Source organism: Falco biarmicus, chromosome 7, assembly GCF_023638135.1.
Source record: "Falco biarmicus isolate bFalBia1 chromosome 7, bFalBia1.pri, whole genome shotgun sequence".
Taxonomy (NCBI): domain Eukaryota; kingdom Metazoa; phylum Chordata; class Aves; order Falconiformes; family Falconidae; genus Falco; species Falco biarmicus.
In genome coordinates, this window is record NC_079294.1 from 52,146,328 (window position 1) to 52,169,718 (window position 23,391).

At 38.1% G+C, this 23,391-nt stretch overlaps 1 protein-coding gene and 1 long non-coding RNA gene across 5 annotated transcripts in view; one reads left to right on the forward strand and one right to left on the reverse strand.

Moving 5' to 3' along the window:
• RORA (RAR related orphan receptor A) overlaps positions 1-22,704 on the forward strand; it is a 384,551-nt gene extending 361,847 nt beyond the window's left edge. For 3 of the 4 annotated variants that reach the window (XM_056347866.1, XM_056347867.1, XM_056347868.1), the window contains 8 exons: positions 993-1,134; positions 2,777-3,172; positions 5,696-5,817; positions 7,068-7,200; positions 7,883-7,990; positions 9,401-9,511; positions 10,881-10,993; positions 12,327-22,704. In XM_056347866.1, the coding sequence (XP_056203841.1) occupies positions 993-1,134; positions 2,777-3,172; positions 5,696-5,817; positions 7,068-7,200; positions 7,883-7,990; positions 9,401-9,511; positions 10,881-10,993; positions 12,327-12,491 (1,290 nt within the window). In that variant the 3' untranslated portion in view covers positions 12,492-22,704. The remainder of the gene's footprint in view (positions 1-992; positions 1,135-2,776; positions 3,173-5,695; positions 5,818-7,067; positions 7,201-7,882; positions 7,991-9,400; positions 9,512-10,880; positions 10,994-12,326) is intronic. The other variant, XM_056347869.1, reaches the window with a different exon arrangement.
• The window catches only part of LOC130153288 (uncharacterized), a 28,981-nt gene that overhangs the window by 3,772 nt on the left and 1,818 nt on the right, over positions 1-23,391 (reverse strand). The gene's annotated exons all lie outside the window — the stretch shown is intronic.

The following is a 23,391-nucleotide window of genomic DNA, read 5'->3' on the forward strand; positions in this document are numbered from 1 at the left end:
TAAAATTTGGTTAAAGTCCAGCTTTAATTAAAAGGTGCCCAGCCTTTCTGAGGAAGTATTTCCTTTGCAGCGCTGTTAATTAATCCATTATGTGGCACCATAAAACTAAAATACTGTGCTCACTGATCTCAAATGCCTCTTTAGAATGACTACATCTTTGCAGAATCCTTGTGAAGTAGGTATTACACATGCACAAGCATATGTTTGGACAGTCTGTGGCAAAAAGATGAAATGAACTTCAAAGCAAACAACTGGCATAGTGGTTAATAACATGCACCATTCTGATGGCGAGGACTAAGTTGTAACTCCTGCGTAACCTTCCAGCCCTGACTGCCTTTGGAGATGGGTCTACCCATTGCAGTTGACTCAGAAAAGAGATAATACAGAAAATCTGTTTTAGCTTGCCCCATCTTTAAAAATCTAAATCCTGCACCAAGTTGAATAAAACCTCATTAGTTAGCATCAAACCAAGAAAAATAATTTTTAAAAATGGTTCTTTCTAGAAGGAACTGCTCAGCATCACGTTCTGCATTTTAAACACATACGTATGTTGGTGAGGCTGAACATCAGAGCCTGCCGTTGTCAGCTCCAAAGAACAGAACAGGGTAGCAGCTGTTGAATCCTCCCTGTTTTGGAGATCGGTGCTGACCCAGGAAAGACAGGGAAACAAGGAAACCTAGGTCTAGGATTAGTTTTATCTCATTTGGAAAGAACTGGTGTACCATATGTAATATGGGATGTGTAAAATCAGTGAAAAAGCGTATAATTCCTTTATGTGGCATAGCACTTTTTTAATGAACTGTTCCCAGCTAGTTACTGGGCTTTCATTTGTTTCTAGAAAAGAGAAAAAAAGACCCACAACCTCTTAACTTCCTTTAGTTGACTTTAGTACACTTGAACTTTATTTTCTGTTAGGCATGCTACCTTTCAGAGTCTTTATTTGCTCCATCAGTTAACAGCTTCTTGACTTGTATTTTGCAACTCTATTACAGGGCTTTTTCAGAAGGAGTCAGCAAAGCAATGCTACGTACTCCTGTCCTCGCCAGAAGAACTGTTTGATTGACCGAACCAGTAGAAACCGCTGCCAACACTGTCGATTACAGAAATGCCTTGCTGTGGGGATGTCTCGAGATGGTAAGCTCTGCTAGCACGTAGCTTAATCGCAAAAAGTAAAATAATGTTTAGTATACTGTGTGTTCAAATAAAACAACACAGAATTTAAAAGTTAATTGTGCATCGGGATGATAGTTGAGACCATCAAGTGGTTTTTTTATGTTGCTATGTATCCACATAAATATATATATATAAATCGAGGCATGTACGAAGTTCTTGGATATTTTTTTTTTCCTACTCGAGTATTGCAGTTCCCGGGTTAAGAGTTTTGCCTCTGGTCACTTCTTGAAGATGCAGTTAATATTTTCTGTATGTGTTCATTCCAGTTTAAGTGACATACTATAGTTGCAAGTAACATTGATTGCCGTACTGGTACAGATCAGAACCGTTTCACAATACGGAAGCTTAAATGTATATAATGAATAATGGAAAAAAACACAAAGAGAAAATAGCGCAGTGATTTTTCAAAGATAGGAATGTGTTTCACAAAGAAAGTGCATTCCAGTGCTGTTAATATTAAGCTCAAAATTGCACCTAGTATAATGACGAAAACCCACCTCTGTAAAATGGAAGCTTACATAACTGGGTTAGAACTGGATCCGCAGCTGACACTTGGTGCCGCCCCCGCAGATGGAACCAAGCCGCCATCGCTTACCCAGTTTGAACATCTGACTCAGTCTTTTCCCCTGCCGTAGTGATTGCAACGCTGCAAGTTCTACAAACACACGTTCATTGTTCTGTGTACGTGAGGCCCGATGAAGGAGATTGTTTTCAGATTGCATTTACTTCTTGAATTACATTGCCTTAATATTTTTATCGGACATGATAGTGAAAACCTGAAATGGGTGATCAAGTCATCACTGTTCCCTCCAACATGTTTGCTTTTCTGTAGAAAAGTACAAGCTGGTAGTCACCTTCCTCAGCAATGAGGTTTTACAGCAAATACAGGTCCTCGAAATCACATACTAGGCCCCTAGGAATCCCCTGGATGTTGCAAACCATTTGCTTCTGGCTTATGCTTCACATTAATACTTCTCAAAGTAGTAATAATTTTATGGAGAGATACACGCACACATGTGCACGTGCACACGGACACGCATATATTTTTAACAGTAATTCACCAGATAATCATTCTTGCTTATCACAGTAAGCTGCATGGAAAGCAGGTTCTTCCTGTGTGCTTCAGTCCTAACACCAGCGCTTGCTTTAGGTACTCCGTGAGATAGACTGCACACGGTTATACCTAACTCCAAGTTTACTCTGTGGTATGAACATACACTAGTAGGAACTGGACCGTTATCTCAGGACAGCATATTCTGTTTCATCTTCTGCTTTTCTAGGTAGGATCTGAATGCTGAAGAGATGCATCTGTCAACTTTGGTGGACATATAAAATTTTTTTCAATATAGAAGTGGAAAGTTAATGAATTAAGCTAAAACAATGACTTCTAATGGTCTGTTTAAGTAGCGTGTTAGAACGGTCTTTTAAAGAGCAGATGCTGCAGCTCTGTACCTGTAACTGACAGCAGTGATTCTTGGCTCTGCCCATCCCACTGATGTGCCTTTTACACCGTGTCCTTCCACGTAGCATTTAAAGACCCAAGACAATGAAAATGCAGCAGTGGATTTGTTGAGATGTAACATGTTGTGTGTCTGTATTTCAGCTGTAAAGTTTGGTCGAATGTCAAAAAAGCAGAGGGACAGCCTGTACGCGGAGGTGCAGAAACATCGAATGCAGCAGCAGCAGCGAGATCATCAGCAGCAACCAGGAGAGGCAGAACCACTAACACCAACATACAATATCACCACCAATGGGTTAACAGAGCTACATGATGACCTCAGTAATTACATTGATGGGCATACCCCTGAAGGTAGCAAAGCAGACTCTGCAGTTAGCAGCTTCTACTTAGACATACAGCCTTCTCCAGATCAGTCGGGTCTTGATATTAATGGAATCAAACCAGAACCAATATGTGACTACACACCAGCATCGGGCTTCTTCCCTTATTGTTCTTTTACAAATGGGGAGACCTCTCCAACTGTGTCCATGGCAGAATTAGGTAATGAGAGAGAAAAGCTTCCATTGTAATTGTCTTAATAGTACCCTTTGGATTAAAGTGACACGTTTAGCCAGGTGACAGCAAGAATGCTGCTTCAGTACAGCCGTTAGCCTGGATGGGCATTCTTCTGTGAAGTGCACGACACCCTGCTCAGGGTACTCGGTGAACACTTTATGGGACTGGACTAAAAAAACCAGGAGCTTGGGGTATCAGCTCTAGTAGTTCTTGTAATAGGACCCTTTGAATACTGTTTAACAAGCTTATTTTTAGTGTTGAGCAAACAGACAGTATTTCTTTTTTTGCAGGCTGTTTTTGAACATTTTATGTTCTTTTGCATTACCTCTATACGCTTTTTTTATTATTATTTTCTAACAAAAAGTGATGAGGCTGATTTTATTTCTGCTCTTCACCCATTACCTGGGAAATATGAAACTGAAGCACCAGTCTAATCTGAGGGTGGTTCTCTTTGCCACTGGTTGAAGAGAATCTGGCCCCAGATACTTCAAGAAAATTTCTGAATGTAGCAAGTTTTGATAATTTCCCTAAGAGCCTTATAATGACCACATTAGTTAGCATGTTTTACTTTAAACTTTTCCCCAAATGATTACACTAGGGCTGAATTCCGCAACTGTGACTTGTCAGCATCTGAGAGCCGAGTTAGAGCATGCTGTGTGAACTGCTTATAAGCGAACAGGAACAGGACACTAGAAGTAGCTTTAAGATTCTGTTACTTACATAAACAGTCAGGCATTTAAAACTGATTTTGCTTGCTTAGGCAACATTTTTGCTAATTACTCCATTATGAAAATCTAAACATAGTTTGAAAAGTCAGGTGTCCCAAGTTAAATTTTTCTCTTTTTGCTAACGTTTTTTAATTAGGGACAAGTATGTGATACGAATTTTGCTTTTTTTAGTTCAGTTTATGTTCTTTTAGGAAATTTTGCAGAGAGGAAGGGATGAAGATACTTACTTTTTAATGTCCTTAGGTTGCAGAATGCAGTACTCTGCAATATAATTCATTGTGACAGCCAAAATATTGCATTTGGCTTGAGTTCAAATAACTTCAGCTACAGATAGGTAAAAATGAGAAGAAAAAATTAGGATAAAGGCTCTGCTGTGAGCTTTGTCTCAATCAACTGGTTGTTAATATTCTCACAGGGGTTATTAAAAGACTTGCAATAAGCCCACAGAAAACAGAAGGGGCTTTTCCTTTCTAAGCCAGGTGTTGAGTTTGGAACACTGGCCAAAAATAAGTTTGTCACGTTGCTTACCTTTATTTACATAGTGCTTGCATTTAACCCTACAGAGCATGATTTGGGTGCCCAGCATTGGCATTACCAAACAACTTTTGAAGAATGTTTGTCTTCCAGACTAAGGTTTCAATTTAGAAAGGTGTGGTTGGTTCAATGAAAGTATTTAGGTGTGTGCTGAAATACAGTCCAGAGCTGAGGCCGAGGTTTGTGACTAACACAGTAATATTTCACCTTCTGTATCCTGCAAGGGCACAGGTATAATGCTGTCAGGTGCTACTAGCGAGAGCAAATGTTTTAAGTACACACTTGTAAGAAATAAAAAAAAATTGCTCTGAAATACATGAAAGCTATGATGACAGCCAAAGTGCTGAAATGGGACAACAGACACATGTGAGGAGTCGAGGGGGAAAGAGAAAGACAAAGCAGAAGTGGGATTTGGGTGTCTCAGTGTGCTGTTCATGTTTTTGAAGGTGTCCCTAAAGGTTTCTGGCATCTAGTTTATTAATACAATGAAAATCTGCCTTACAGGTGGTTTTTAACCAAGTATAGCAGCAGAAAACAGTTTATTTGGAATTGAAATGTTCTAAGGAAATTTTAAATAGTGTGCAGTTAACTAAGCGAGTACTCTAAAGCTGAAGAAAAAAACTTTTAGTGTGTTACATTAATTATCAGGATTCTCTAGTAAGTGTCATCTAGTATTTTTCTTTCTGATCGGAGAGTAGAAAAGAAATTTTCCCACCCAGGCAGCCTCACGTGGCAGTGTCCTGCTGACGGAGCAGCGGGCAGGTGGGAACTGCCGGTGTTTGTTAGAACGCGTGTGCCGTGGGCCGCGGGAGCTGAGCTGGGGCAGCTGGGCGGGTTGGCCGGCTGCGCGCCCCGTGGGTGACACGGCGGCGGGGCCCTGGGGCCCTGGCTGGAGGGGCCATCGCCCTCCCGCGCACTGCCCGGGGGCGGTGGCTGTGCGGGGTGGCGCCGGGGCCGGCCGAGCCGCCCGCTGTCCCGCGGGCTGTGTCACCTGCGGGCCCCCGGCTGCGGCCCGGCCCGGCAGCCGCTCTCCTGCCGCAGCCCCGGCCGGCCCCGCCTGGCCGCACCGCAGCGGGCACGGGGCGCCCTCTAGCGGGGGCTCCGCCGCCCCCCCGGCCGCGCCCGGCGGGCAGCCGGGGGCACCGGCAGGAGGCGCGGCAGCGGGCGGCCCCCCGCGCCCCCCGCACCCACCCCCGGGGGGCGGCCCGCACGCCTGACGCGCGGCGCGCTCTGCTCTTCCTTGCAGAACACCTGGCACAGAACATTTCCAAGTCGCACATGGAAACTTGCCAGTACCTGCGGGAGGAGTTGCAGCAGATCACATGGCAGACCTTTCTGCAGGAGGAAATAGAGAACTACCAGAACAAGGTACAAAAGCACCCCAAGCTGGGGCATGCTTTGGTTAAAGCATGGCGTTCCCATAACACACTGCAAAATTCACTTGTTCACAGCCTTCTGTTTACTATCGGGAATGTGTATTTTTGTGTGTTTTCAAAAAAAATAATATGCCAGAATCAAAAGCAGCGAGATGATTAGCGTATCCTTTGCGTCTGCGATTTCTACAGGTACAGGAAAAGGCAAAGCCATATTCCTAAAATCTACCTCTCTGTGATAAAGAGGGATAAGAAACCAGAGAAATTTGTTCAGTCCTAAACAGAATTTTATTTTCATTTCTTAATTTGTAATCTCCTGGGTCAGCAACAACAAAAGCTGATACCACTAAGTTTTGTAATTTTACAAAATTTTGTAATTTTAGTGTGGGTTTCTTTGAGCTTACAAACACAGAACTCTGCTAGACTGCCAGCCTTCAGCGCCTGGTTGCAATCCCGATTCATTCTACAATTGCTGTGCAGGTTTCAGTTTTACCTGTACAACAGCAGCCCAGCGCTGCTGTACCACCAGTGGGAATTGTAAGATTCAATCGATGTTTCTATTTCCAGCATGCCTCCTACCCGCAAAATACTATTAAATGGCTACTTTTAGAAAACTGTCTTGGGAAGCACTGTTGAAGCACACTGTTCTTTGAACATGTATTCCATCTTAACAAAAAAATATTTAACCTTCCAGAATATAATTTTTTCCACTCATTAGGTAATTTCATTCCGAAATATTATCAACATATGAAAAAATCACTCCTTGCATGCCTTCTTTGTGTCGTTAACAAGGTGATCTTCATATATATGTATATCTTTATATGCATCCTTATGAAGACAAACTAGTTAGGAAATTTACATTCAGTACAAAACACAGTTATTGATGGGAAAAATGTGATTATGCACTGCTAGTGTAAATTGGCATTTTCTTTTGATGCAGCAAATAAAATTCCCACTGAAATGACCAGAATCATTATACTTTGACATTTCTGACTTCTGAAATAGAAATACTCCACCCTGGATCTCTTCTGACATCCCTGAAGAAGTCTTACGTGTTTGCATTGTCACTCATCCACACCAGGCTTTGGCTTTGAGGTTAACTCCCCTTGTCTTGCAAGCAGAGTGTAGCCAGGAGTGCTGGAGGGAATTCACTCCACCTGTTTTTTCAGCTCAGTTTTACGTTATGAAAATGGGCTTTCCAAACCTTGATTAGTAATTTTTCAATTTTTCTTCTCTCTCAAACAGCAAAGGGAGGTAATGTGGCAGTTATGCGCAGTCAAAATAACAGAAGCTATACAGTATGTAGTGGAATTTGCCAAACGCATTGATGGCTTTATGGAACTGTGTCAAAACGATCAAATTGTGCTTTTAAAAGCAGGTATGTGGGTCAGTTTTAAGGTCTGCTTCTATTAGTTTTGACTGAGGAAGGTGTTACCTGTATATAGTGATTGTATACACATATATGTGTGTTGGACAATGATCATTTAAAATAATGCAAGGGGAAAACCTTGCAAATTGTGTCTGTTTGAAGTAATATACTTTCTTAGTTACTCTGGCTAGAATGAGTTCAAGTCTACATAGGAAACTTTCATTATGAAGAAGGGGAGCATTGAATGTGTAAAGATGGAAAAGTTGGATTCAAATTTTTTATTTTGGCTTGCTAGTAGTGAATAACACATTTCAAGGTAAAAATCCAGATTGTTCATTGCAACATGTTGTAGAAGTAATGCAGTTTACGAATACTGGACAAAGTCGTCAAAGCTTTGTGAATGTAAATCTAAATGAGCTGCTTTGACCTCAGAGACTTCATTACTCTAATAAAAAATATTAAGAGTTTATTAGCATTAACTAAGTTGCTTTAGCAAAAACTTCTAAAGGGGTTTATGGGAATTCTTTTAATACTACTAGCAAATCAACCTCTGCCCTGTTACACTGCAGAAACCTACTACCCTACGCAATTGATACTGAATGCAGAGCGTAGGAAATTTTTAAATCCTCACTTGCTCTTTGCAACTGAAGTCTCTACTTAAATAGTCAAACATACGTTGTTTCTGTTTTAGGGTCTTTAGAGGTTGTGTTCATCAGAATGTGCCGTGCCTTTGACTCCCAGAACAACACAGTCTACTTTGATGGCAAGTATGCTAGCCCAGAGGTTTTCAAGTCCTTAGGTAAGGAAATGTCAAGTGTTGTATCTTAAAAAAAAAACAAACAACCAAACCACAGAATAAAAAAAAGGTGGAAAAGCGAGGGGACATCTGCTTTGAAAAATTCAGGCTATAGTATCCAAATAAAAGAGTTCCAAAGCTCAAACTGCTTATTTTGTAAGCGGTCATGCTGGCTCTGTTTGAGGTCAAGCTGATTTCAGGAGTTAAAACAGCTTAACTTTATGCAGCAAAGTACTGTTGGTGTTGAAATTCAACACTTAGATCAGGGTAGAGTGGTTTGGACACACTTGTTGAGAACAGAAGCCCAGATTTCATATCTAGTCATATATATTCTGTTGGAAAAGACAGCGGATTATAAGCTAATTTTGGATATACTGACACTACTGCTTTGAAGATGTTAATAGTGTTTTGTAATACAAAAAGTCCAGTTACTTGCAGGTAAAATACTGCAAATCAATGTTTTTATTAAACCACAGTTTATCATTTCGATTTTTTTTCTGTATATTTTTGCTGATTTAAAAGGATGATTTTCACTCGGTATAGATTTGGGATGTAAGCTGTTTCGGAGGGCAGTGAAAATACGGCAGCAGAGAATGCTGTCAATTACTGAAGTATTCTCTGCCTTTCTAAATCACTTCGAGGTGCGAGGTCAGCGTGCAAACAATTCAGAGAATGCAGTATCAGATGTGCGTTTCAGTGAAACATAACTTTCATCTGTTACCAACTACATCCAGAAATTTAGGCTGGGTTGGGGCTGAGGTCTGCAGAGGAGAGCCCTCTTCCATCAGGTTGCAATCCCCTTCAAAGCAGGGCTCCACTGTCGTGAACTGCGTAACAGCATGTGTAACAGCAGCAGTAACCTGACTTACACCTGTGTGAGCAAGAGAATGGATGAAAGGAGACAAGAGTTCCTTTTCTGCATGAAAAGCTTTCAGACCTTGGCTTCGCCCTTCGCTTTTGCATGTACCTTGTATGCCTCTCTTCCCCACCTTCCATGTGCTCAGTAGTCTTAAGATCAGCACTTTTCAAGTACACAATTCAAACCTCCAGTCCACAGTGACATGGGAAAGTTCCATTTAGAACAGAAACAAAGCTAAACCAATTCTGAGCTTGAAAATGGCTTGGCTTTTATCCGTTTTTACCCCAGAAGAACCAAATGTGGAAAAGATACAGTGTGCAAAACCTTCAAAGTACTGGCTGCCAAGGTGCAGGAGCTGGGGACTCGTGGGAATGGGGTAGTAAGCTCAAGCGTGAGTGAGATCTCACTCCCATCACTCCACAGTCCTTAAGATGACCATTCACCTATGAAGTATTTTACATCCATTTTTCACCTCCGTCAGAATAAATCAACAACTCTGTAGCTCTGAAGTAGTTTTAAACAACGTGGTATGAGCTGTACCTTCTTTTTGGCAGGTTGTGAAGACTTCATTAGTTTTGTGTTTGAATTTGGAAAAAGTTTATGTTCTATGCACCTGACGGAAGATGAGATAGCTTTGTTTTCTGCATTTGTTTTAATGTCAGCAGGTAAGAGATAAAGGTTTGCTCCAGGTTTATTTGTTAGAGGTTGTTTTTATTTTAAAGTCTTTTTAATGATAATGTTAAGACTATCAGACAGTGTGAAATGTCATCATCTTTTTCAGTGTCTCCTTGACCAAAATTTTTATTTCAGCAAACACATTAAAACTATGAATTCAGGAATAAATTTGTTAAATTGGAAGTGATAACTAAGCCCTAGTTTTCCAAATTTTCACCTCATTGAGGACTCAGCTTCTTTGCAAAACTTTAAATGCATGTGAGTGAGACCACTGGGTCAATCTAGGTGAGACAGGCAGAAGGTAGCCACTGAATAGATACAGTCAACTTTCAATGTACGTGAGCTTGCAGCTGTAGCAGAATTATCTCAAGCACGTGACAGGACACTTCCAGTGTCCCCTCAGGTCTGTTAAGTGGGGTTACCATTTTAGTGTGTACTGGTACAAAGGTACCGAGGTAGTTTAGGTATCTAAACCCATCACGAAACTGGGTACCCTGAAAATGATGGTGCCGGATATACAAGTCACCCCAGGAGTCAGCTTGTGTCTACCATACTTGTGACTAAAATAACTTAATAATTTCAAGTAGATACGCACAGTACTCCAGGTTCTGGGAAGGCTTATTGGGTTGGGTGAAACAAGGTGCCAGCGCAGAACCTCCGTTTGTGTCTGGCATAACATCAGTTTGTGTCTGGCAGAACCCCCAAGGAAATGAACGCTGTTTTCAGACTGCAGCACAGCGTACTCAGGAGTGGTGGTGGAAGAGTCTGTTAGCAGCAGTGGGTTTATTGAGACTATCATAAATACGTTCTCATGTTGTTTGCCAGACTGGAAGTGTGTTAGCCCTGTGTCTTAGAATGTAAGCTGCAGAATCCCACAGTTCTGCCACAGAGGATGTAGCAGCTGATACAGCTTTTCTGCTAGGAAGTTTATGTGGTTTGTTTGGGTTTTTTTAGCTGAATATTTGGCTCTGATTTTTCTGTATGTCACTGTAGAGCTTAGCAAGAAGATCCACTCCCACTGGTTGTTCATTATGCGATCTATTCATTTCCCACTAAAAAGCTGCTAGCTTCATTTTGTAAATACCCTGCATTTTACAAACTTTGTTAGCAAATGATTAATAAATCTTACACAGATATGCTGCATTCTTCTAATTAAAGGCTTTATAGAAGTAATTTTAAATGCACATAATAAATACCCTCCAAACCCTATTCATTTTGAAACTCATTTTCTATATGATAGTATAAAAGTGGAAGGAAGGTTGCAAACAAGAAAGATGAATCTGTAGGAGGCTTAGTACTTCCTGGTGCACTGTGATTGACGTGAGCAGTACTAGAGGTGTTAACTCCATTTATATTTAGATCGCTCATGGCTTCAGGAGAAAGTAAAAATTGAAAAACTCCAACAGAAGATCCAGCTAGCACTTCAGCATGTCCTACAGAAGAACCACCGAGAAGATGGAATTCTAACAAAGGTAAGAATCATGCTGTGACATGTCATATGACTCTGAAAGCGTGCTTTCTCATGAATGGTATCCTAATTGTGGTGTAAAAGCTTTTCTGCAGTTAGTTTGTTAAATCCAGAATTCTTTGTTCAAAATCAAGGCGCTTAGCTGAAACTATTTACTAAAAACTAGGAGAGGCAAAATGACACTGTGCTAGGGAGCAAGGTTGATAATGGTCTGAAAAGAAGTGTTACAATGTTGAACTTCATAAAAACCAATGGGAAGTTTTTATCCTGTTTCGCGTACACAATATTTCTGCCACATGGAATACTGTTTCAGTTCTACAACCTGGATGCCTTAATCCTTGTGAAATCTCTGCCTGCCTGACAATTAAGTTGTTACAACATGCAACACCCAAACTAACTTTGTTTTTCAGTCTTCCATGAGAAGTTCCCCACCCAGCCTTTTTCTCAGCAGTTCTTCCAAATACTGGCGCCTAGGGAAAAGAAAAAAGATCCTACATACTATTACGCTAATCTGAAGTATCTTTGTGTAATTTTTCAAAAATGGAAAAGTGGTGTGATGTTAAAAAAAAAAAAATAAACCTGAAGAACTGGGGAAGGATAGGCACTTCCTTACAGAGGTAGCTCCTTTTAGAACTCTACACAGCCGGAAAGCTTATGCTTCGTTTCACACCATTGCTTGCAACAGAAGCAGGATGGTCCAGCCCAGGCTTTGCAGATTGTCCTTGTTTCAAATCCTAGCTCATGTAATTCTTTTCCCAGTGTATACTTTGGATACCTTTACTGGAAGAAAGTTTCTTGTATGTGCTTTGATACAAATAATTCACTCAGTAAATTCAGGGAGTACTGTAGTGATACACCTGAAGTACAGATTTTTCTGGTCTGTTCCTTTTCACCTTATTTGGCATAAACTAGAAAAGCCTAATCTATTGCATTGCCAGTTCCCTCCATAATAGTGACAGTGGGTTTAAAAGCAGTCAGGACTGCCTTCTTCCAAGAGAATGACTAAACTGCATGAACGAACACCCAGCCAGGAAATATTTCTGTATCAGTCCAGTGCTTGGTAGGCAAGTGAGGCAACCTAATGATACATTTTCCTAGGAACTTAAAAGATTTATTTCACAACTTGAGTAGCTTTTTAGTGGCTTTGTCTTTTTTTTTTCTTTCTTTTAAAAAATCTAACATAACAAACATCCATGACTGCACATCTGAAATGTCATTGTTAAGGTACACAGTTGAAATGAACTCTTAAGTGTTTGGGAGAGCTTTAATCCCAAGAGCAAGATCGGGAAGCTTTGTTCCATATATGACCGTATGACTTCTGTTCGTTTTTTTTACAGTTAATATGCAAAGTGTCTACTTTAAGAGCACTGTGTGGACGACATACAGAAAAGCTTATGGCATTTAAAGCAATATACCCAGACATTGTACGACTTCATTTTCCTCCACTTTACAAGGAGTTGTTCACTTCAGAATTTGAGCCAGCGATGCAAATTGATGGGTAAACGTATCACCTAAGCACTTCTAGAATGTCCGAAGTACAAACATTAAAACAAAAGAAAGGAAAAAAAAAAAAAAAAAAAAGAAAGAAAACCAAGACACTTTATATGGCCCTGCACAGACCTAGGGAGCCAACACACTGCACATCTCTTGGTGGTCGGGGTCAGGCGAAGGATGGGAAACAATGAAACAAAGTTGAACTTGTTTTTCTCATGCATATGATTTCCATTATGCCTACAAATATGGACCCTTTTTCTGTCTCAACTTCTCAATCCTTGACCTCTGTTTACACAGACTGAGGGTACTAATGTCAGAAGGTTGTCTTCTCTTGTAGTTCACTGCCCAGACTTTTGACAGAACAATCAATTTGTTGATCAGAACAGAGAGTCCACCTAGTAATCAGCGACTGGTGTGCATTGCAGAGATTTCAGCATCAGTTTGCACAACTTGCTCATTGTTTCATGAAGGACGATTTTTTTCACCTACCACTGTTTGCCAGTAGACAGAACGGCATGAAAAGGGTCCATAGCAATAGCAACAATAGCATTATAATATATTACAGGGTAAATGGGCATGAAGACTATATATAGCAAAAGAGATATTGTTTATATATTGTTTTAATTAATATAAAATGTAGTTACTGGTATAGCTTTTCTTGTTGAATTGATAAGGCACTTTCATTTTGCACCTTTTTCTTTAAATTAAATGCTAGCGTGTTCATTGTTGTGTTGCATGTGCACCAGAAATTCAAGTTTAACTGAAAAAGGTTTGGCAGGTACTGGTACATTGGGAGGTATTTATGCTGCTGTTTTCCATGTTACTTTTAAAGAGAGGCTGGTCATATCCTGAAATGGTTACAGTGGTTTGTTTTTTTTTAAAGAGTTGAAAATTATGACAATTTTCTAAATTAAAATCAGCTTTTCAGCTGTTAAATGCAAGGGTACTTTTTATTTTCAAATCTTTCAAACCTGGATGTTTAAAATTACATGCCTAAATTCAAATTTAGGTGCACAAGTCAAAAGCCTCATTTTCAAAGGTGCTGAGTTTCCGTGGTCAAAGTTAAACTAAGCAATTACAGATCGTTTACAAATGAGTAACACAGCGTCCTTGAAAATCAGGCTATTAAATAACATGTCTTTCTGCCCACTGTAAATCCAGGTTTGAAGATATTTACTCAAGTCTATATCTGCAGTAAAAGTATGTGTGTATGACATGTATGTTGAAAAGTAATTTTTATACATAATATTACATACTTTTGTACTCCATATCGTAAACAATGCCTTCAAATTCCAAACTCTAGCCTATGAGACACCGACCCATGTTCTTCCAGCATCCGGCAGTTCAATTTCAGGTAGCTGAACAGAGAAGTCCATTGCTCTCCTTATTTAAAAAGATGCACTTTAAAGTTGATGAGGACAGAGTAACGAAGTAAAGACACGCTGTTGCTAGAAAGCATTCTTCTGTACTCTGTATAATGCCTGGAAATCATTAATACGATAAATCTGCATTCTGTAATTCTGAAATTGTGATTCCCATTTTGCATAACTAACCAATAAGCTGAATCTCACAGTCTTTGTTATTATTAATTACCATTCCCTTTAGGAAGAACACTGTCTCAGAGCACATTTAGCAAGTAAACCTAGTTCTGAAGGAAGCAGATTCACGATAAACAATATCACAAAATAAACTCTGGCTGGCTGAGCCAGAGGTGCATAATTGGTCTGAATGAGATGAACATGTATAACCGAATGCTATGTAAGCCTACACAAATGAAGTTTCTGATGAAGTACATAAGAAAAAGCCAGAAACTTTAAAAAAGAAAAAGGAATGAGATGGAATGTGCTCCACTGCTTTAATTTCCAAGGATAAACAATCTCTTACATATATTAGAGTCGCTGAGAAGTAACAGAATTGAAGAGAAGCACACCAAAGCCTAACTATTTTAAAAAGGAAAATTAGGTCAGTGGGTTATTATAAGCAAAACAGAGGTTTATTCTGTGATTTAAGTATGTTTCCTCTGAGGTCAAATTGAGACATTTAGCTATGACACCTATTAAAAATTCTGTAGTCTTCCCCATCAGGGAAGTTATAGCTATCACTGATCTCTGTGGTTTGAAAGGAGGGGTAGATGAGCATCATATGTTTCACCTTCAAAGCAGTAAGCCCCTGGAGTACGGGAGGAGAGCACCTGCACCTCTGTGAGCACTGGGATGGAGGCATGAGGGGGCTTTTGGAAAAAGCCCACAGAGCCATCTTTTTACTGCTCCATCCTGCCTGCTCCCGAAGTGGTGGCTCGCAGCCCAGCACATGCTCTCTTTAGTCCTACTGAAACACTCTTCCTAGAATCATTGTTTACTTTATTGGAGTAACTGGCATGATATGGTACTTTCATTCTAACGTGTGTTTCTATTTTTAAAGCAACCCTTTTAACTAACAAATGTTTTCCGAATGTGACCAGCCTTAGGTGCTAGTCCTGTAAAGACCAACTAAACTTAATTTCAGTGTCAACTAATGAATAATGAAGTAAGACCTGTACTTTTTTAGAGAGTGAGGTACAACTCCTACTTCTGACAATAAGCAGACTACCAAGCAAAATATTTGGGGATTAATTTTCAGTCACATCCTTTTCTTACCTTTTCCTGATGAATATTAGTACTTTACCAGGCATCTAGGTGCTGATGGTTTTGTTTGGTATCTAGTTCAGCATATTTACACCCATAAGTCATTGACAACACGGACTTTGGAGCATTTACTAATAAAATACAGAACAATAAAAAGGTTCCCTATAGAGCCTTAGCTGAAAGCCCTTTGCATCTGAAGACAGCTTGTGACGTGAACATCCAGGCCAGAAAGTGCTATCTTTTTTGTCCTGTGTACTCACACCTTGTTAAATCAGGCTCTGCGTACATACCCCAGGTAACTCAGCTTTCCCGATTACAGTTAACAGCTGCTTGGCAGTAGAGTATTGTTTTTGTGTTGCTCTTCATGGAGAGGGGAAAAAAGGGGTACAGCATGGCAGATGTGCTGATAAGACTTCTGTTGCCAAGGAGGCTTTTATGAAAGGAGACACAGAATAATGTCAGTGGCGGCTGAGGGCAACGGCCATACGCATGTAAGAACCCAGCGCAGCAGAGGAAATGCACTCTGCAGAACCTCTGGGACTATGGCCTGGTATCAGATGATCAACTGAATATTCAGTTAAAAAACATACTGGGTGGGGGTCAATGGATATTCACATAAGTATTTTCATAATCTGCCCTGTTCACTACAAACAAAAACATGAGGATAGGTGGTAATATATCCATTTCAAATGATCTGTTCCTTAAAGTCTGCAAAGAGATTGTCACTGGGTGTTCTATCTATCCACAAAGATGTTTTCAGGCTTTCTATGAAAAAGATACTATACTATGCTGTCCTTTGAACACCCTAATATACTTCGACATAGCCAGCAAAACTATGGGATTAGGTGGAAAGGGAGGCTGGTTTTAAGTTTGGTTGTTCTTTATTAAAGCTTACCTATCTTAGTATGGATACCAAGATATCTGTGCGTGTATGTGCACCTGTGTGTGTGTGAGAGAGAGTACATTTGTGTGCGCACATGAATATATGCGTGGGTACGTGTGAGTGGCTGCTTCTAGGCTGTTAAGTGTCAATGGAATAAAGAAAATGTATTCAAAATACTTAAGTCAAAAATAGAAGGTGGAAAAAAGAATTTATTCTATACAAAGCCTTGTCTGGACCACTTTAGAGAGACTTCTATTTTTTTAACCCTTCTATAAATGTTTGATGGCACTTGAAATATTCCTGCAATAAAATGTGATTTGTGTAAACATTAAAAAAAAAAAGATTTTGTAATGTGAAACAATGAAAGAAAGTAATGTAATTTTTCTAAAAAACAAAAAAAAAACAAACGAACGAACTTTGTATTATTTTCTTGATGGAATTTGTCTATTTGTCTTTGGAAAACTTTTTATTTCATTGAATGTGCCATAGTAGAGGTGTGTTTTCCTTTTTCTTTCCTTTTTTTTTTTTTTTTTTTTACATTTTTAGATTAAAGGAATAGCTGTGTTCCGACATTCCAAAATGCAAGATGACATAGCAGTCATGATTAAAAGGTTTGATTAGTAAGCTTCAATCATTGTTGCTTTTTTTGCACATGTTCTTCATTCCTCTACAGTGCAATATGTACATAGAGCACTTGCGGGTGTAACCTTGATCCCTCAGGGAAAAATACATATTTGTACAGGATTTTTCTTTTTTTCTTTCTTTTTCTTTTTTTTTTCTCTTTTTTTTTTTTTTTTTTTTGCTAAGGAATGTCGATTGAATCACTTGTCTGTTGTTGAGGGGCAGCCAGATAATAATCCTAAACCACTGTCACAAAACATTGATTGTTTAAATTTTGTGCCCTTTTATTATTTAAAAACAAAAAATAAAAGTTATTTTCTGACAGTTCATTGTGCTGATTGGTGAAAAAAAGGGTAAATAGATAAGCACCTTATGATTGACTTAACTGTGAATGACAATCCATCTCGTTGCCAACAACAGAAGCCCTATCATTTTGGAGCTGGGGTTAAGAGTCAGAAACTAATGTGCTCAGGGATCTTCTAAAACTCAACAGGGTGGCCAGTACTACTGGTGGAACAAATTACTTTTAAAAAAATATGCTAGTATTTCTTCCCTTCCCCCTCCCCCCAAGGCACAAGAGAACTGGATATTATTTTTACCTAAGTGCTCTAGGTGTGCCTCATTCTTGTACTCAGTTTTTGCAGTATAGCTGCTCTTTGGTCTTTATTTTGTTCAAAACAAAAGTACTCCGAACAGTGCAAAGGTTTTGCAATTGTGTTTTAGAAAATAAATTCATGCTGACTCATTAAATAAATTATTTAAAGTACTTTCAATACCCTCTGGACACTTTTATAATGATAGGACTATTTTTCCAGCTGAATTTCAGTGTTTTGCAATAGAAAATGGGTTTACAGTATTTAAATTATTGTCAAAGGGAACAAATCAGGTTATGGTAGTACAGTAAGCATGGAAAGGTAATGATTAGGTTTTGGCAATGAAGTCACATAGAAAAGAACATAGATCCGCAGGAATACAAGAACAACGTTTCAGACATTGTCTGTCATTGTTGCGTTTGCTTCATGGTAAAGCAAAAAAACCTGACTGGAAAGAAACACTGAGGTTGAAGACATTGTCACATCTAGTACATCAAATACAGCAATTCCAAGTGATGACAATAGCACCAAAACACAGCAATGTCTAGAAAGTGTCCAAGTGCCAAACTGTAGAATTCTAGAAGCCTGATCCAATATTTTACCTGAAAAAGCAGGTAGAAAAGTACAAACAAAATGAGCAAGATTTCGAGACTTTGGGTAGACTGGGAAAAGAGTGAATTTCTCCACCAAACATGTCTGCTTGCAAAAAGCATCAATTCTCCAATATTTTAAGTTATTGAGGGGTTTTTCACTGGGTACATGGCTTCCAGTTGTTTACTTCAGGTTGCTTAATAAATAGGGAAAGCTTTCTTACAGTTTTACAAGCTGACAGTCCAGTTTAGCTTGGAATGGCCTTCCAAGGCAGGCAACTGCTTAGCAAGTACGACCTCTTGATCAGTTGATGTTCTGGCATCTTCAGTAGAAGAAAATTCCTATTGCTGATTCACAATAGAACATATTCTTTACACACTTGCCTAACAATTAAACATACTGTTAATATGTACAATCTGTAAGATGTTTCAACTATGTAGTGTGGTGATCCAAATATTACAGTATCTTTTTTTGGATTGGCATACGTTCCCCAGTCTGTACTTGATGAACAAAAGAGGTTGCACAGTGTAAGCTGTGTAAACGACGTGTATTCTTTTTCTCTACACATTCCTAAACTCCCTAATGTAGATAAACTTCTTAATATAAAAGTCAGAAACAGCATTTACTATCCAATATCCAAAAATAATAAGAATTTTCTCTTTGAGTATTCAGTATGTGAAATTCTATATGTGCTAGCTGTTTCAGATTGCACAGAACACCTTTATTTTCCTTAGCTGGAGAAATATAACTATTAGAATTATTTTTTAATTACTAATGCTAATATTTATTACTTTAAAAGTTTCATCCATGAATATATTTGAATATTAGTGTCCTATTTTCTTTATGCTTAAATATTCCTTCCAGTAAATCATTTGGTGGAAATGAGGGCAAATGCATACAGATACCAAATAAAACAACAAAAAGAAAAGTTTTAAAATTTAAATGAGTATTTATTTAAAAAATCATTGCAGTATGTGCTTTAATCCTAGTACTGTGATAATAGCTCACTAAATAATGCTAAGTCACTGGACTTGAGGGGAAAATATGTAATGTTTAGGACAATATACAGTCTATCTTTGGAACTTTATTCAGGTACTAAATAGAATTTGAACATCAAAATAAAGCTGTATTCTACCTTTTCCATATGTAATGTTGCTTTTTTATATTTTTTTTTTGCCTTTATCATTGGTAGAATATAGCAATAACTTTATAGCAATAAGTAGGCTATCCAAATAAGAAGCAAAACATGATAAAGGCTTCAGATCAATACTCACAGGTTCATTTCTTCTGCCACAATATTCACTTGTACGTCTTCCCTCATAATCTCATCATTTCTTCAAGCTGAACTTCACAATCAAGTTGTTCAGCTTGTGTGACATCACACCTTTTTCTTAACATCTGCATGTTTTTGGTGTTCATATGTCCTTTGTATACTTGTTTTCCTGTAAGTCAGTGTTTCTCAAGGTTTCTGAAAGCACAATCTCTCTTGGCTATATTTCTTTGTAGGGCTCCATGTGTTGGAATGACCTTACTTTTTCTGGGGCAGGGAGTGCAAACCAGCTGTAATTACTGGCGGCATTCGGTAACTGAAGGAACTGGGCTGCTGCTGGTACTTGGGAACTCCATGGCGAGCGCAAATGCTTGCAGCCAACAGCCAGCTCTTCCAGCTCCTCCACACTGTGGGGGCTGAGCTGCAACCACTAAGTGGGACGAGTTTCCTGGCCGGTGTGCTCGTCTACAGCCTGCACAAGCACTCGCTCTGTACTAGAGAACCAAGCTACATTTGCTTGGTACAGCATTTTGATAGGAATCTAAACACTTTGGCATCTTTCAAATGTTTGTGACTTTCAGTTTGAGAAACACTACCCTAAATTACCCCACAAAGTCTTAATGTAGATGCACAAACTTTACAGGAACTTGCAATCTGTAACGCTATCTATATCTAATGCAGAGAATTCATAAGCAATACAGTGAATTTTATTTCACAAAAAGGCATACGTACTGTACACCTTTCTAAATCCAAAAGTTCCTCATTTCTACATTGATTTAGAAACAAGTTACAGAACAGTGGTGAATAATTGAACTATTAGGACATTAACTGGCTGCTTCTATATATGTAACTGTACTGTCTGCCTGCTCCTTTTCTGGAGATGTGTTTTTGTATTGGATGTTTGGGCCAATGGGAGGCTTCAAGCTACAATGTATTTTCCCAGATTAAATATATTTAACATACGACAAACCCCAGACAAGGCTTTTTAAAATGTATAAAGAACTGCAGTGTTAGGTGGTTTATTTGCAAACTGTTTTCAATGTTGTCCATTTTTATGGCACCTTTAACAATATTCTTGTTTCCAAAGTACAAAAAAAAAGGTTAAAAATACTCTAGCCATAACTGAATGTCAAGCAATAAAAACAAATGACTTTTTGTGCATAGATTTAAAAGAAATACAAGTTTTAGACATCTGCATGTAAATGCAATCTCTTGTTTACCGCTTTCTTAAACTTGAGCAACTGATTCCTTATTTTACTACTAATTTAAGGACTTGTAATGGCCTGTAAACATTTTATCTTGCTCTATTCTTTCAACTCTAACTTTGTCTCTGCTTTGGAGTCATAATATTTAATGTTGTTCTGCTCACCTCTATACAGTTAACTTTTTGCTTTCATTCTGTATAGATAAACTTATACTATAAACAGCCTACACAGTGCAAATATTTATCTGTTTATCAAATACCACATTATGCTGTATAATATCTGTTTTACTATATAATCTATTTTAGACATAGCTGTTTAGAACTAGAGTGTGCTATTTTTGTGTTTTTCTGATGTGTGGTGCTAGATAAGTTACTTTTGTGAACAAAAGCAAACAAACCCCTTTTATTCCTAGACAATACCACCTTTGGGTCTTGTTAATTTCACTGAGTATAACTATATATAAATATATATATATTTGTGTATATATATATATACACCAACATATGCCCAACAAGTACCTGTATCAGAGTACAAGATTTGGGACATGGTTTTCTCTTTAAATGCATAGTGTCATTATATAAATTATTCTATAGTATATTTAATAAGGAGAAAATTACTTCACCGGTACAGATACTTGATATCAAATGTAGAATTTTTTTCTACATTATTAACATTATTAATTATTAACGTTATTAAAAATGTTCTGTCCAGCTTGTTATCCTTTTGGTTACTAAAACAGTCTGCCTGTATTGTATCAGAAAAAAGAAAAACATCTAATCTGCCAGTATAAAGTAATTACAATATGCTGTCTGTCTGAAAGGGAGGTAGCTATTTGGCTTGTTGGGAGAGTTCTATCCTGTCATTGCATCTGATATTTATAGATGTTATTCTGCTGGGTGCCTTCCTCCCTCTTCACTTTAAATAGGATCTGTACACACTCAAACTGCGGATGTTACTAGGCCACGCCTACACACTTAACTCCAGTTACTGTAAATACGAATTTTCTGTAAATTTTCCATGATTGATTGATGGCTAAATTCAGCCCTTGGATATGCTTTATAAATCATGCATACATATCCAAGGACAGCCATTAGCGACTAAAGTTAATTAAGAAGTGGAATTTGCAATGTTTTGTCAGGTCTGGGGGTTTTGTTTTTATTTTTCATGTATACCTTAATTTACGTAGTCATGTACCCTTGAAAGTTTTCCTATCCCCTGTTCCTTCATTCTAGATAATTGTTTTCATGTTAATTCTTAAAAACTGATGGATATCAAATATCTAACTAAGGAGGTAATTAACCTTTTAAATATTTATTAGAATTTTTCTGTAATATTACTGAATTTATAAGATCTTTAGCAAAGATTTTTGAGCAATTTATTAAATACAATGTTTCTGTTTACTGCACTTTTTGATAATAGAAGGTAGTGAATTTTAAAGCCATGGTTCTTGGCTTCCATGCACTGCTTTTATACCCTCAATCCAAGGAATATATATATATAAATAATTTTTTTTAAACAGCAAACATACTGTTGTCCTAAAAATAAATACAAACTTTACTGCACCGTGGGTATATTTTCATAAGTGGAATGTTTTAACTGCAAACACTATCAGGACAATTATAAAAACCTCTTGAAGCTACAATCTTATTTAAATATAAGCCATGACAATTTTATTTTCCCTTGTTGATTTAAGTCACCTTTTGATATTTTCAAAGAGAAAAGGACTCGCTCTTAAATTTGTATGTACCAACATAATACCAGGAACACGTTCTCCCTGTTGTTTTAATAGTTTGATATATTTATGTAAAATCATTTGGTTAACGTATATTCTCCCTGTTTACTAAATGTTCAACGTAACAAGACCAGAATAAATGCTGATTACAAATAAACATCAGTTTGAAGATTAAGCACATAAGACTTCAAAAAACCTCGTTGAGTGATACGCTCAAATTTCTGTAAATACACACAAGTTTAAATGCAATTATACTGTACATGTAAATATATGCTGTCTGTTATGTGTACAGTATGTATAAATTCCTTTTCTAGCCACAATAAAACGTAAGCCATCAAGAGGAATACTAAAGTAGTATTGTACTAAACCTTTGCTAATGATCTTTACCCAATCACTTTTCACTTTCATGGACCTTTCCAACTCACTCTTACGATAGCCTGCTTATATTCAAGTTTGTTATTTTACTCAGTCCCGAAAAAAAGTATTTTGATTCATTTTGTAAATATGACTGTAAAAATAAGAGATTTAATGTTGTCTTTTAAATACTCCAATTTTCATTCTAATATGAATGTTGTTATATTGTACTTAGAAACTGTACCTTTAATATTACATTACCTTTATTAAGTGCATTGAACACATCGATTTTAGATGTGCTTTATGTACTGTTATCCTGTAATAAAACTTCAGCTTCTAATGGAAAAATCTGTCTTAATTTTTTGTCAGTAGCATCTAATTTGTTTTTCTGTATTGTGCTCTATTAGGTTTGCTCCTTAAGAATGCACTGTTGCCCAATTGGAAAATTAGGCTGTGCTTTCAAGCACATTTGTCAGAGCTGTTTAGCACATACATCATGTAATGTTTGGGAGTAGGGAAACAAGACAACTCTGAGCACCTTTTAAGCTCCCCTTTGTGGCCAACTTTAAACCTCCTCAGAATGAATATGCATTAATCTAGCTTCCCTTTCCTTGAAGGTCTTGCTTGAAATCACAGTTCACTGGATCAAGTGAGAGATACAGGAAACCTGGCTTAAGGCCTTCCCAGTGGCTTTGGAAATACCACTTTGGGCTAGATCTAAATGAGTGTTTGGGTATCAAAACTGACATTTTAATACAATTTAGGCATCAAAATTCAAAGTTGTAACTCCACCCTGCTGTGCTAACTTTGGGAGCACCTGAGTGTCAGCAGCATGCTTGGTCTTTAGATTGCAGGCACATAAAATTCTACTTCTGCACCTACCCAGAAATTCCTATCTTGACAGAGCTTTAACAGCTCAGTATTTATATGTCTGACCATAATCCAGAAATAGGTATTAGCATTCATCTTTGAAGCACTGTATCTGGAAGCAGCCTCCACCTACAGATCATGTCTACAAAAAATAGTAGTGCAAGT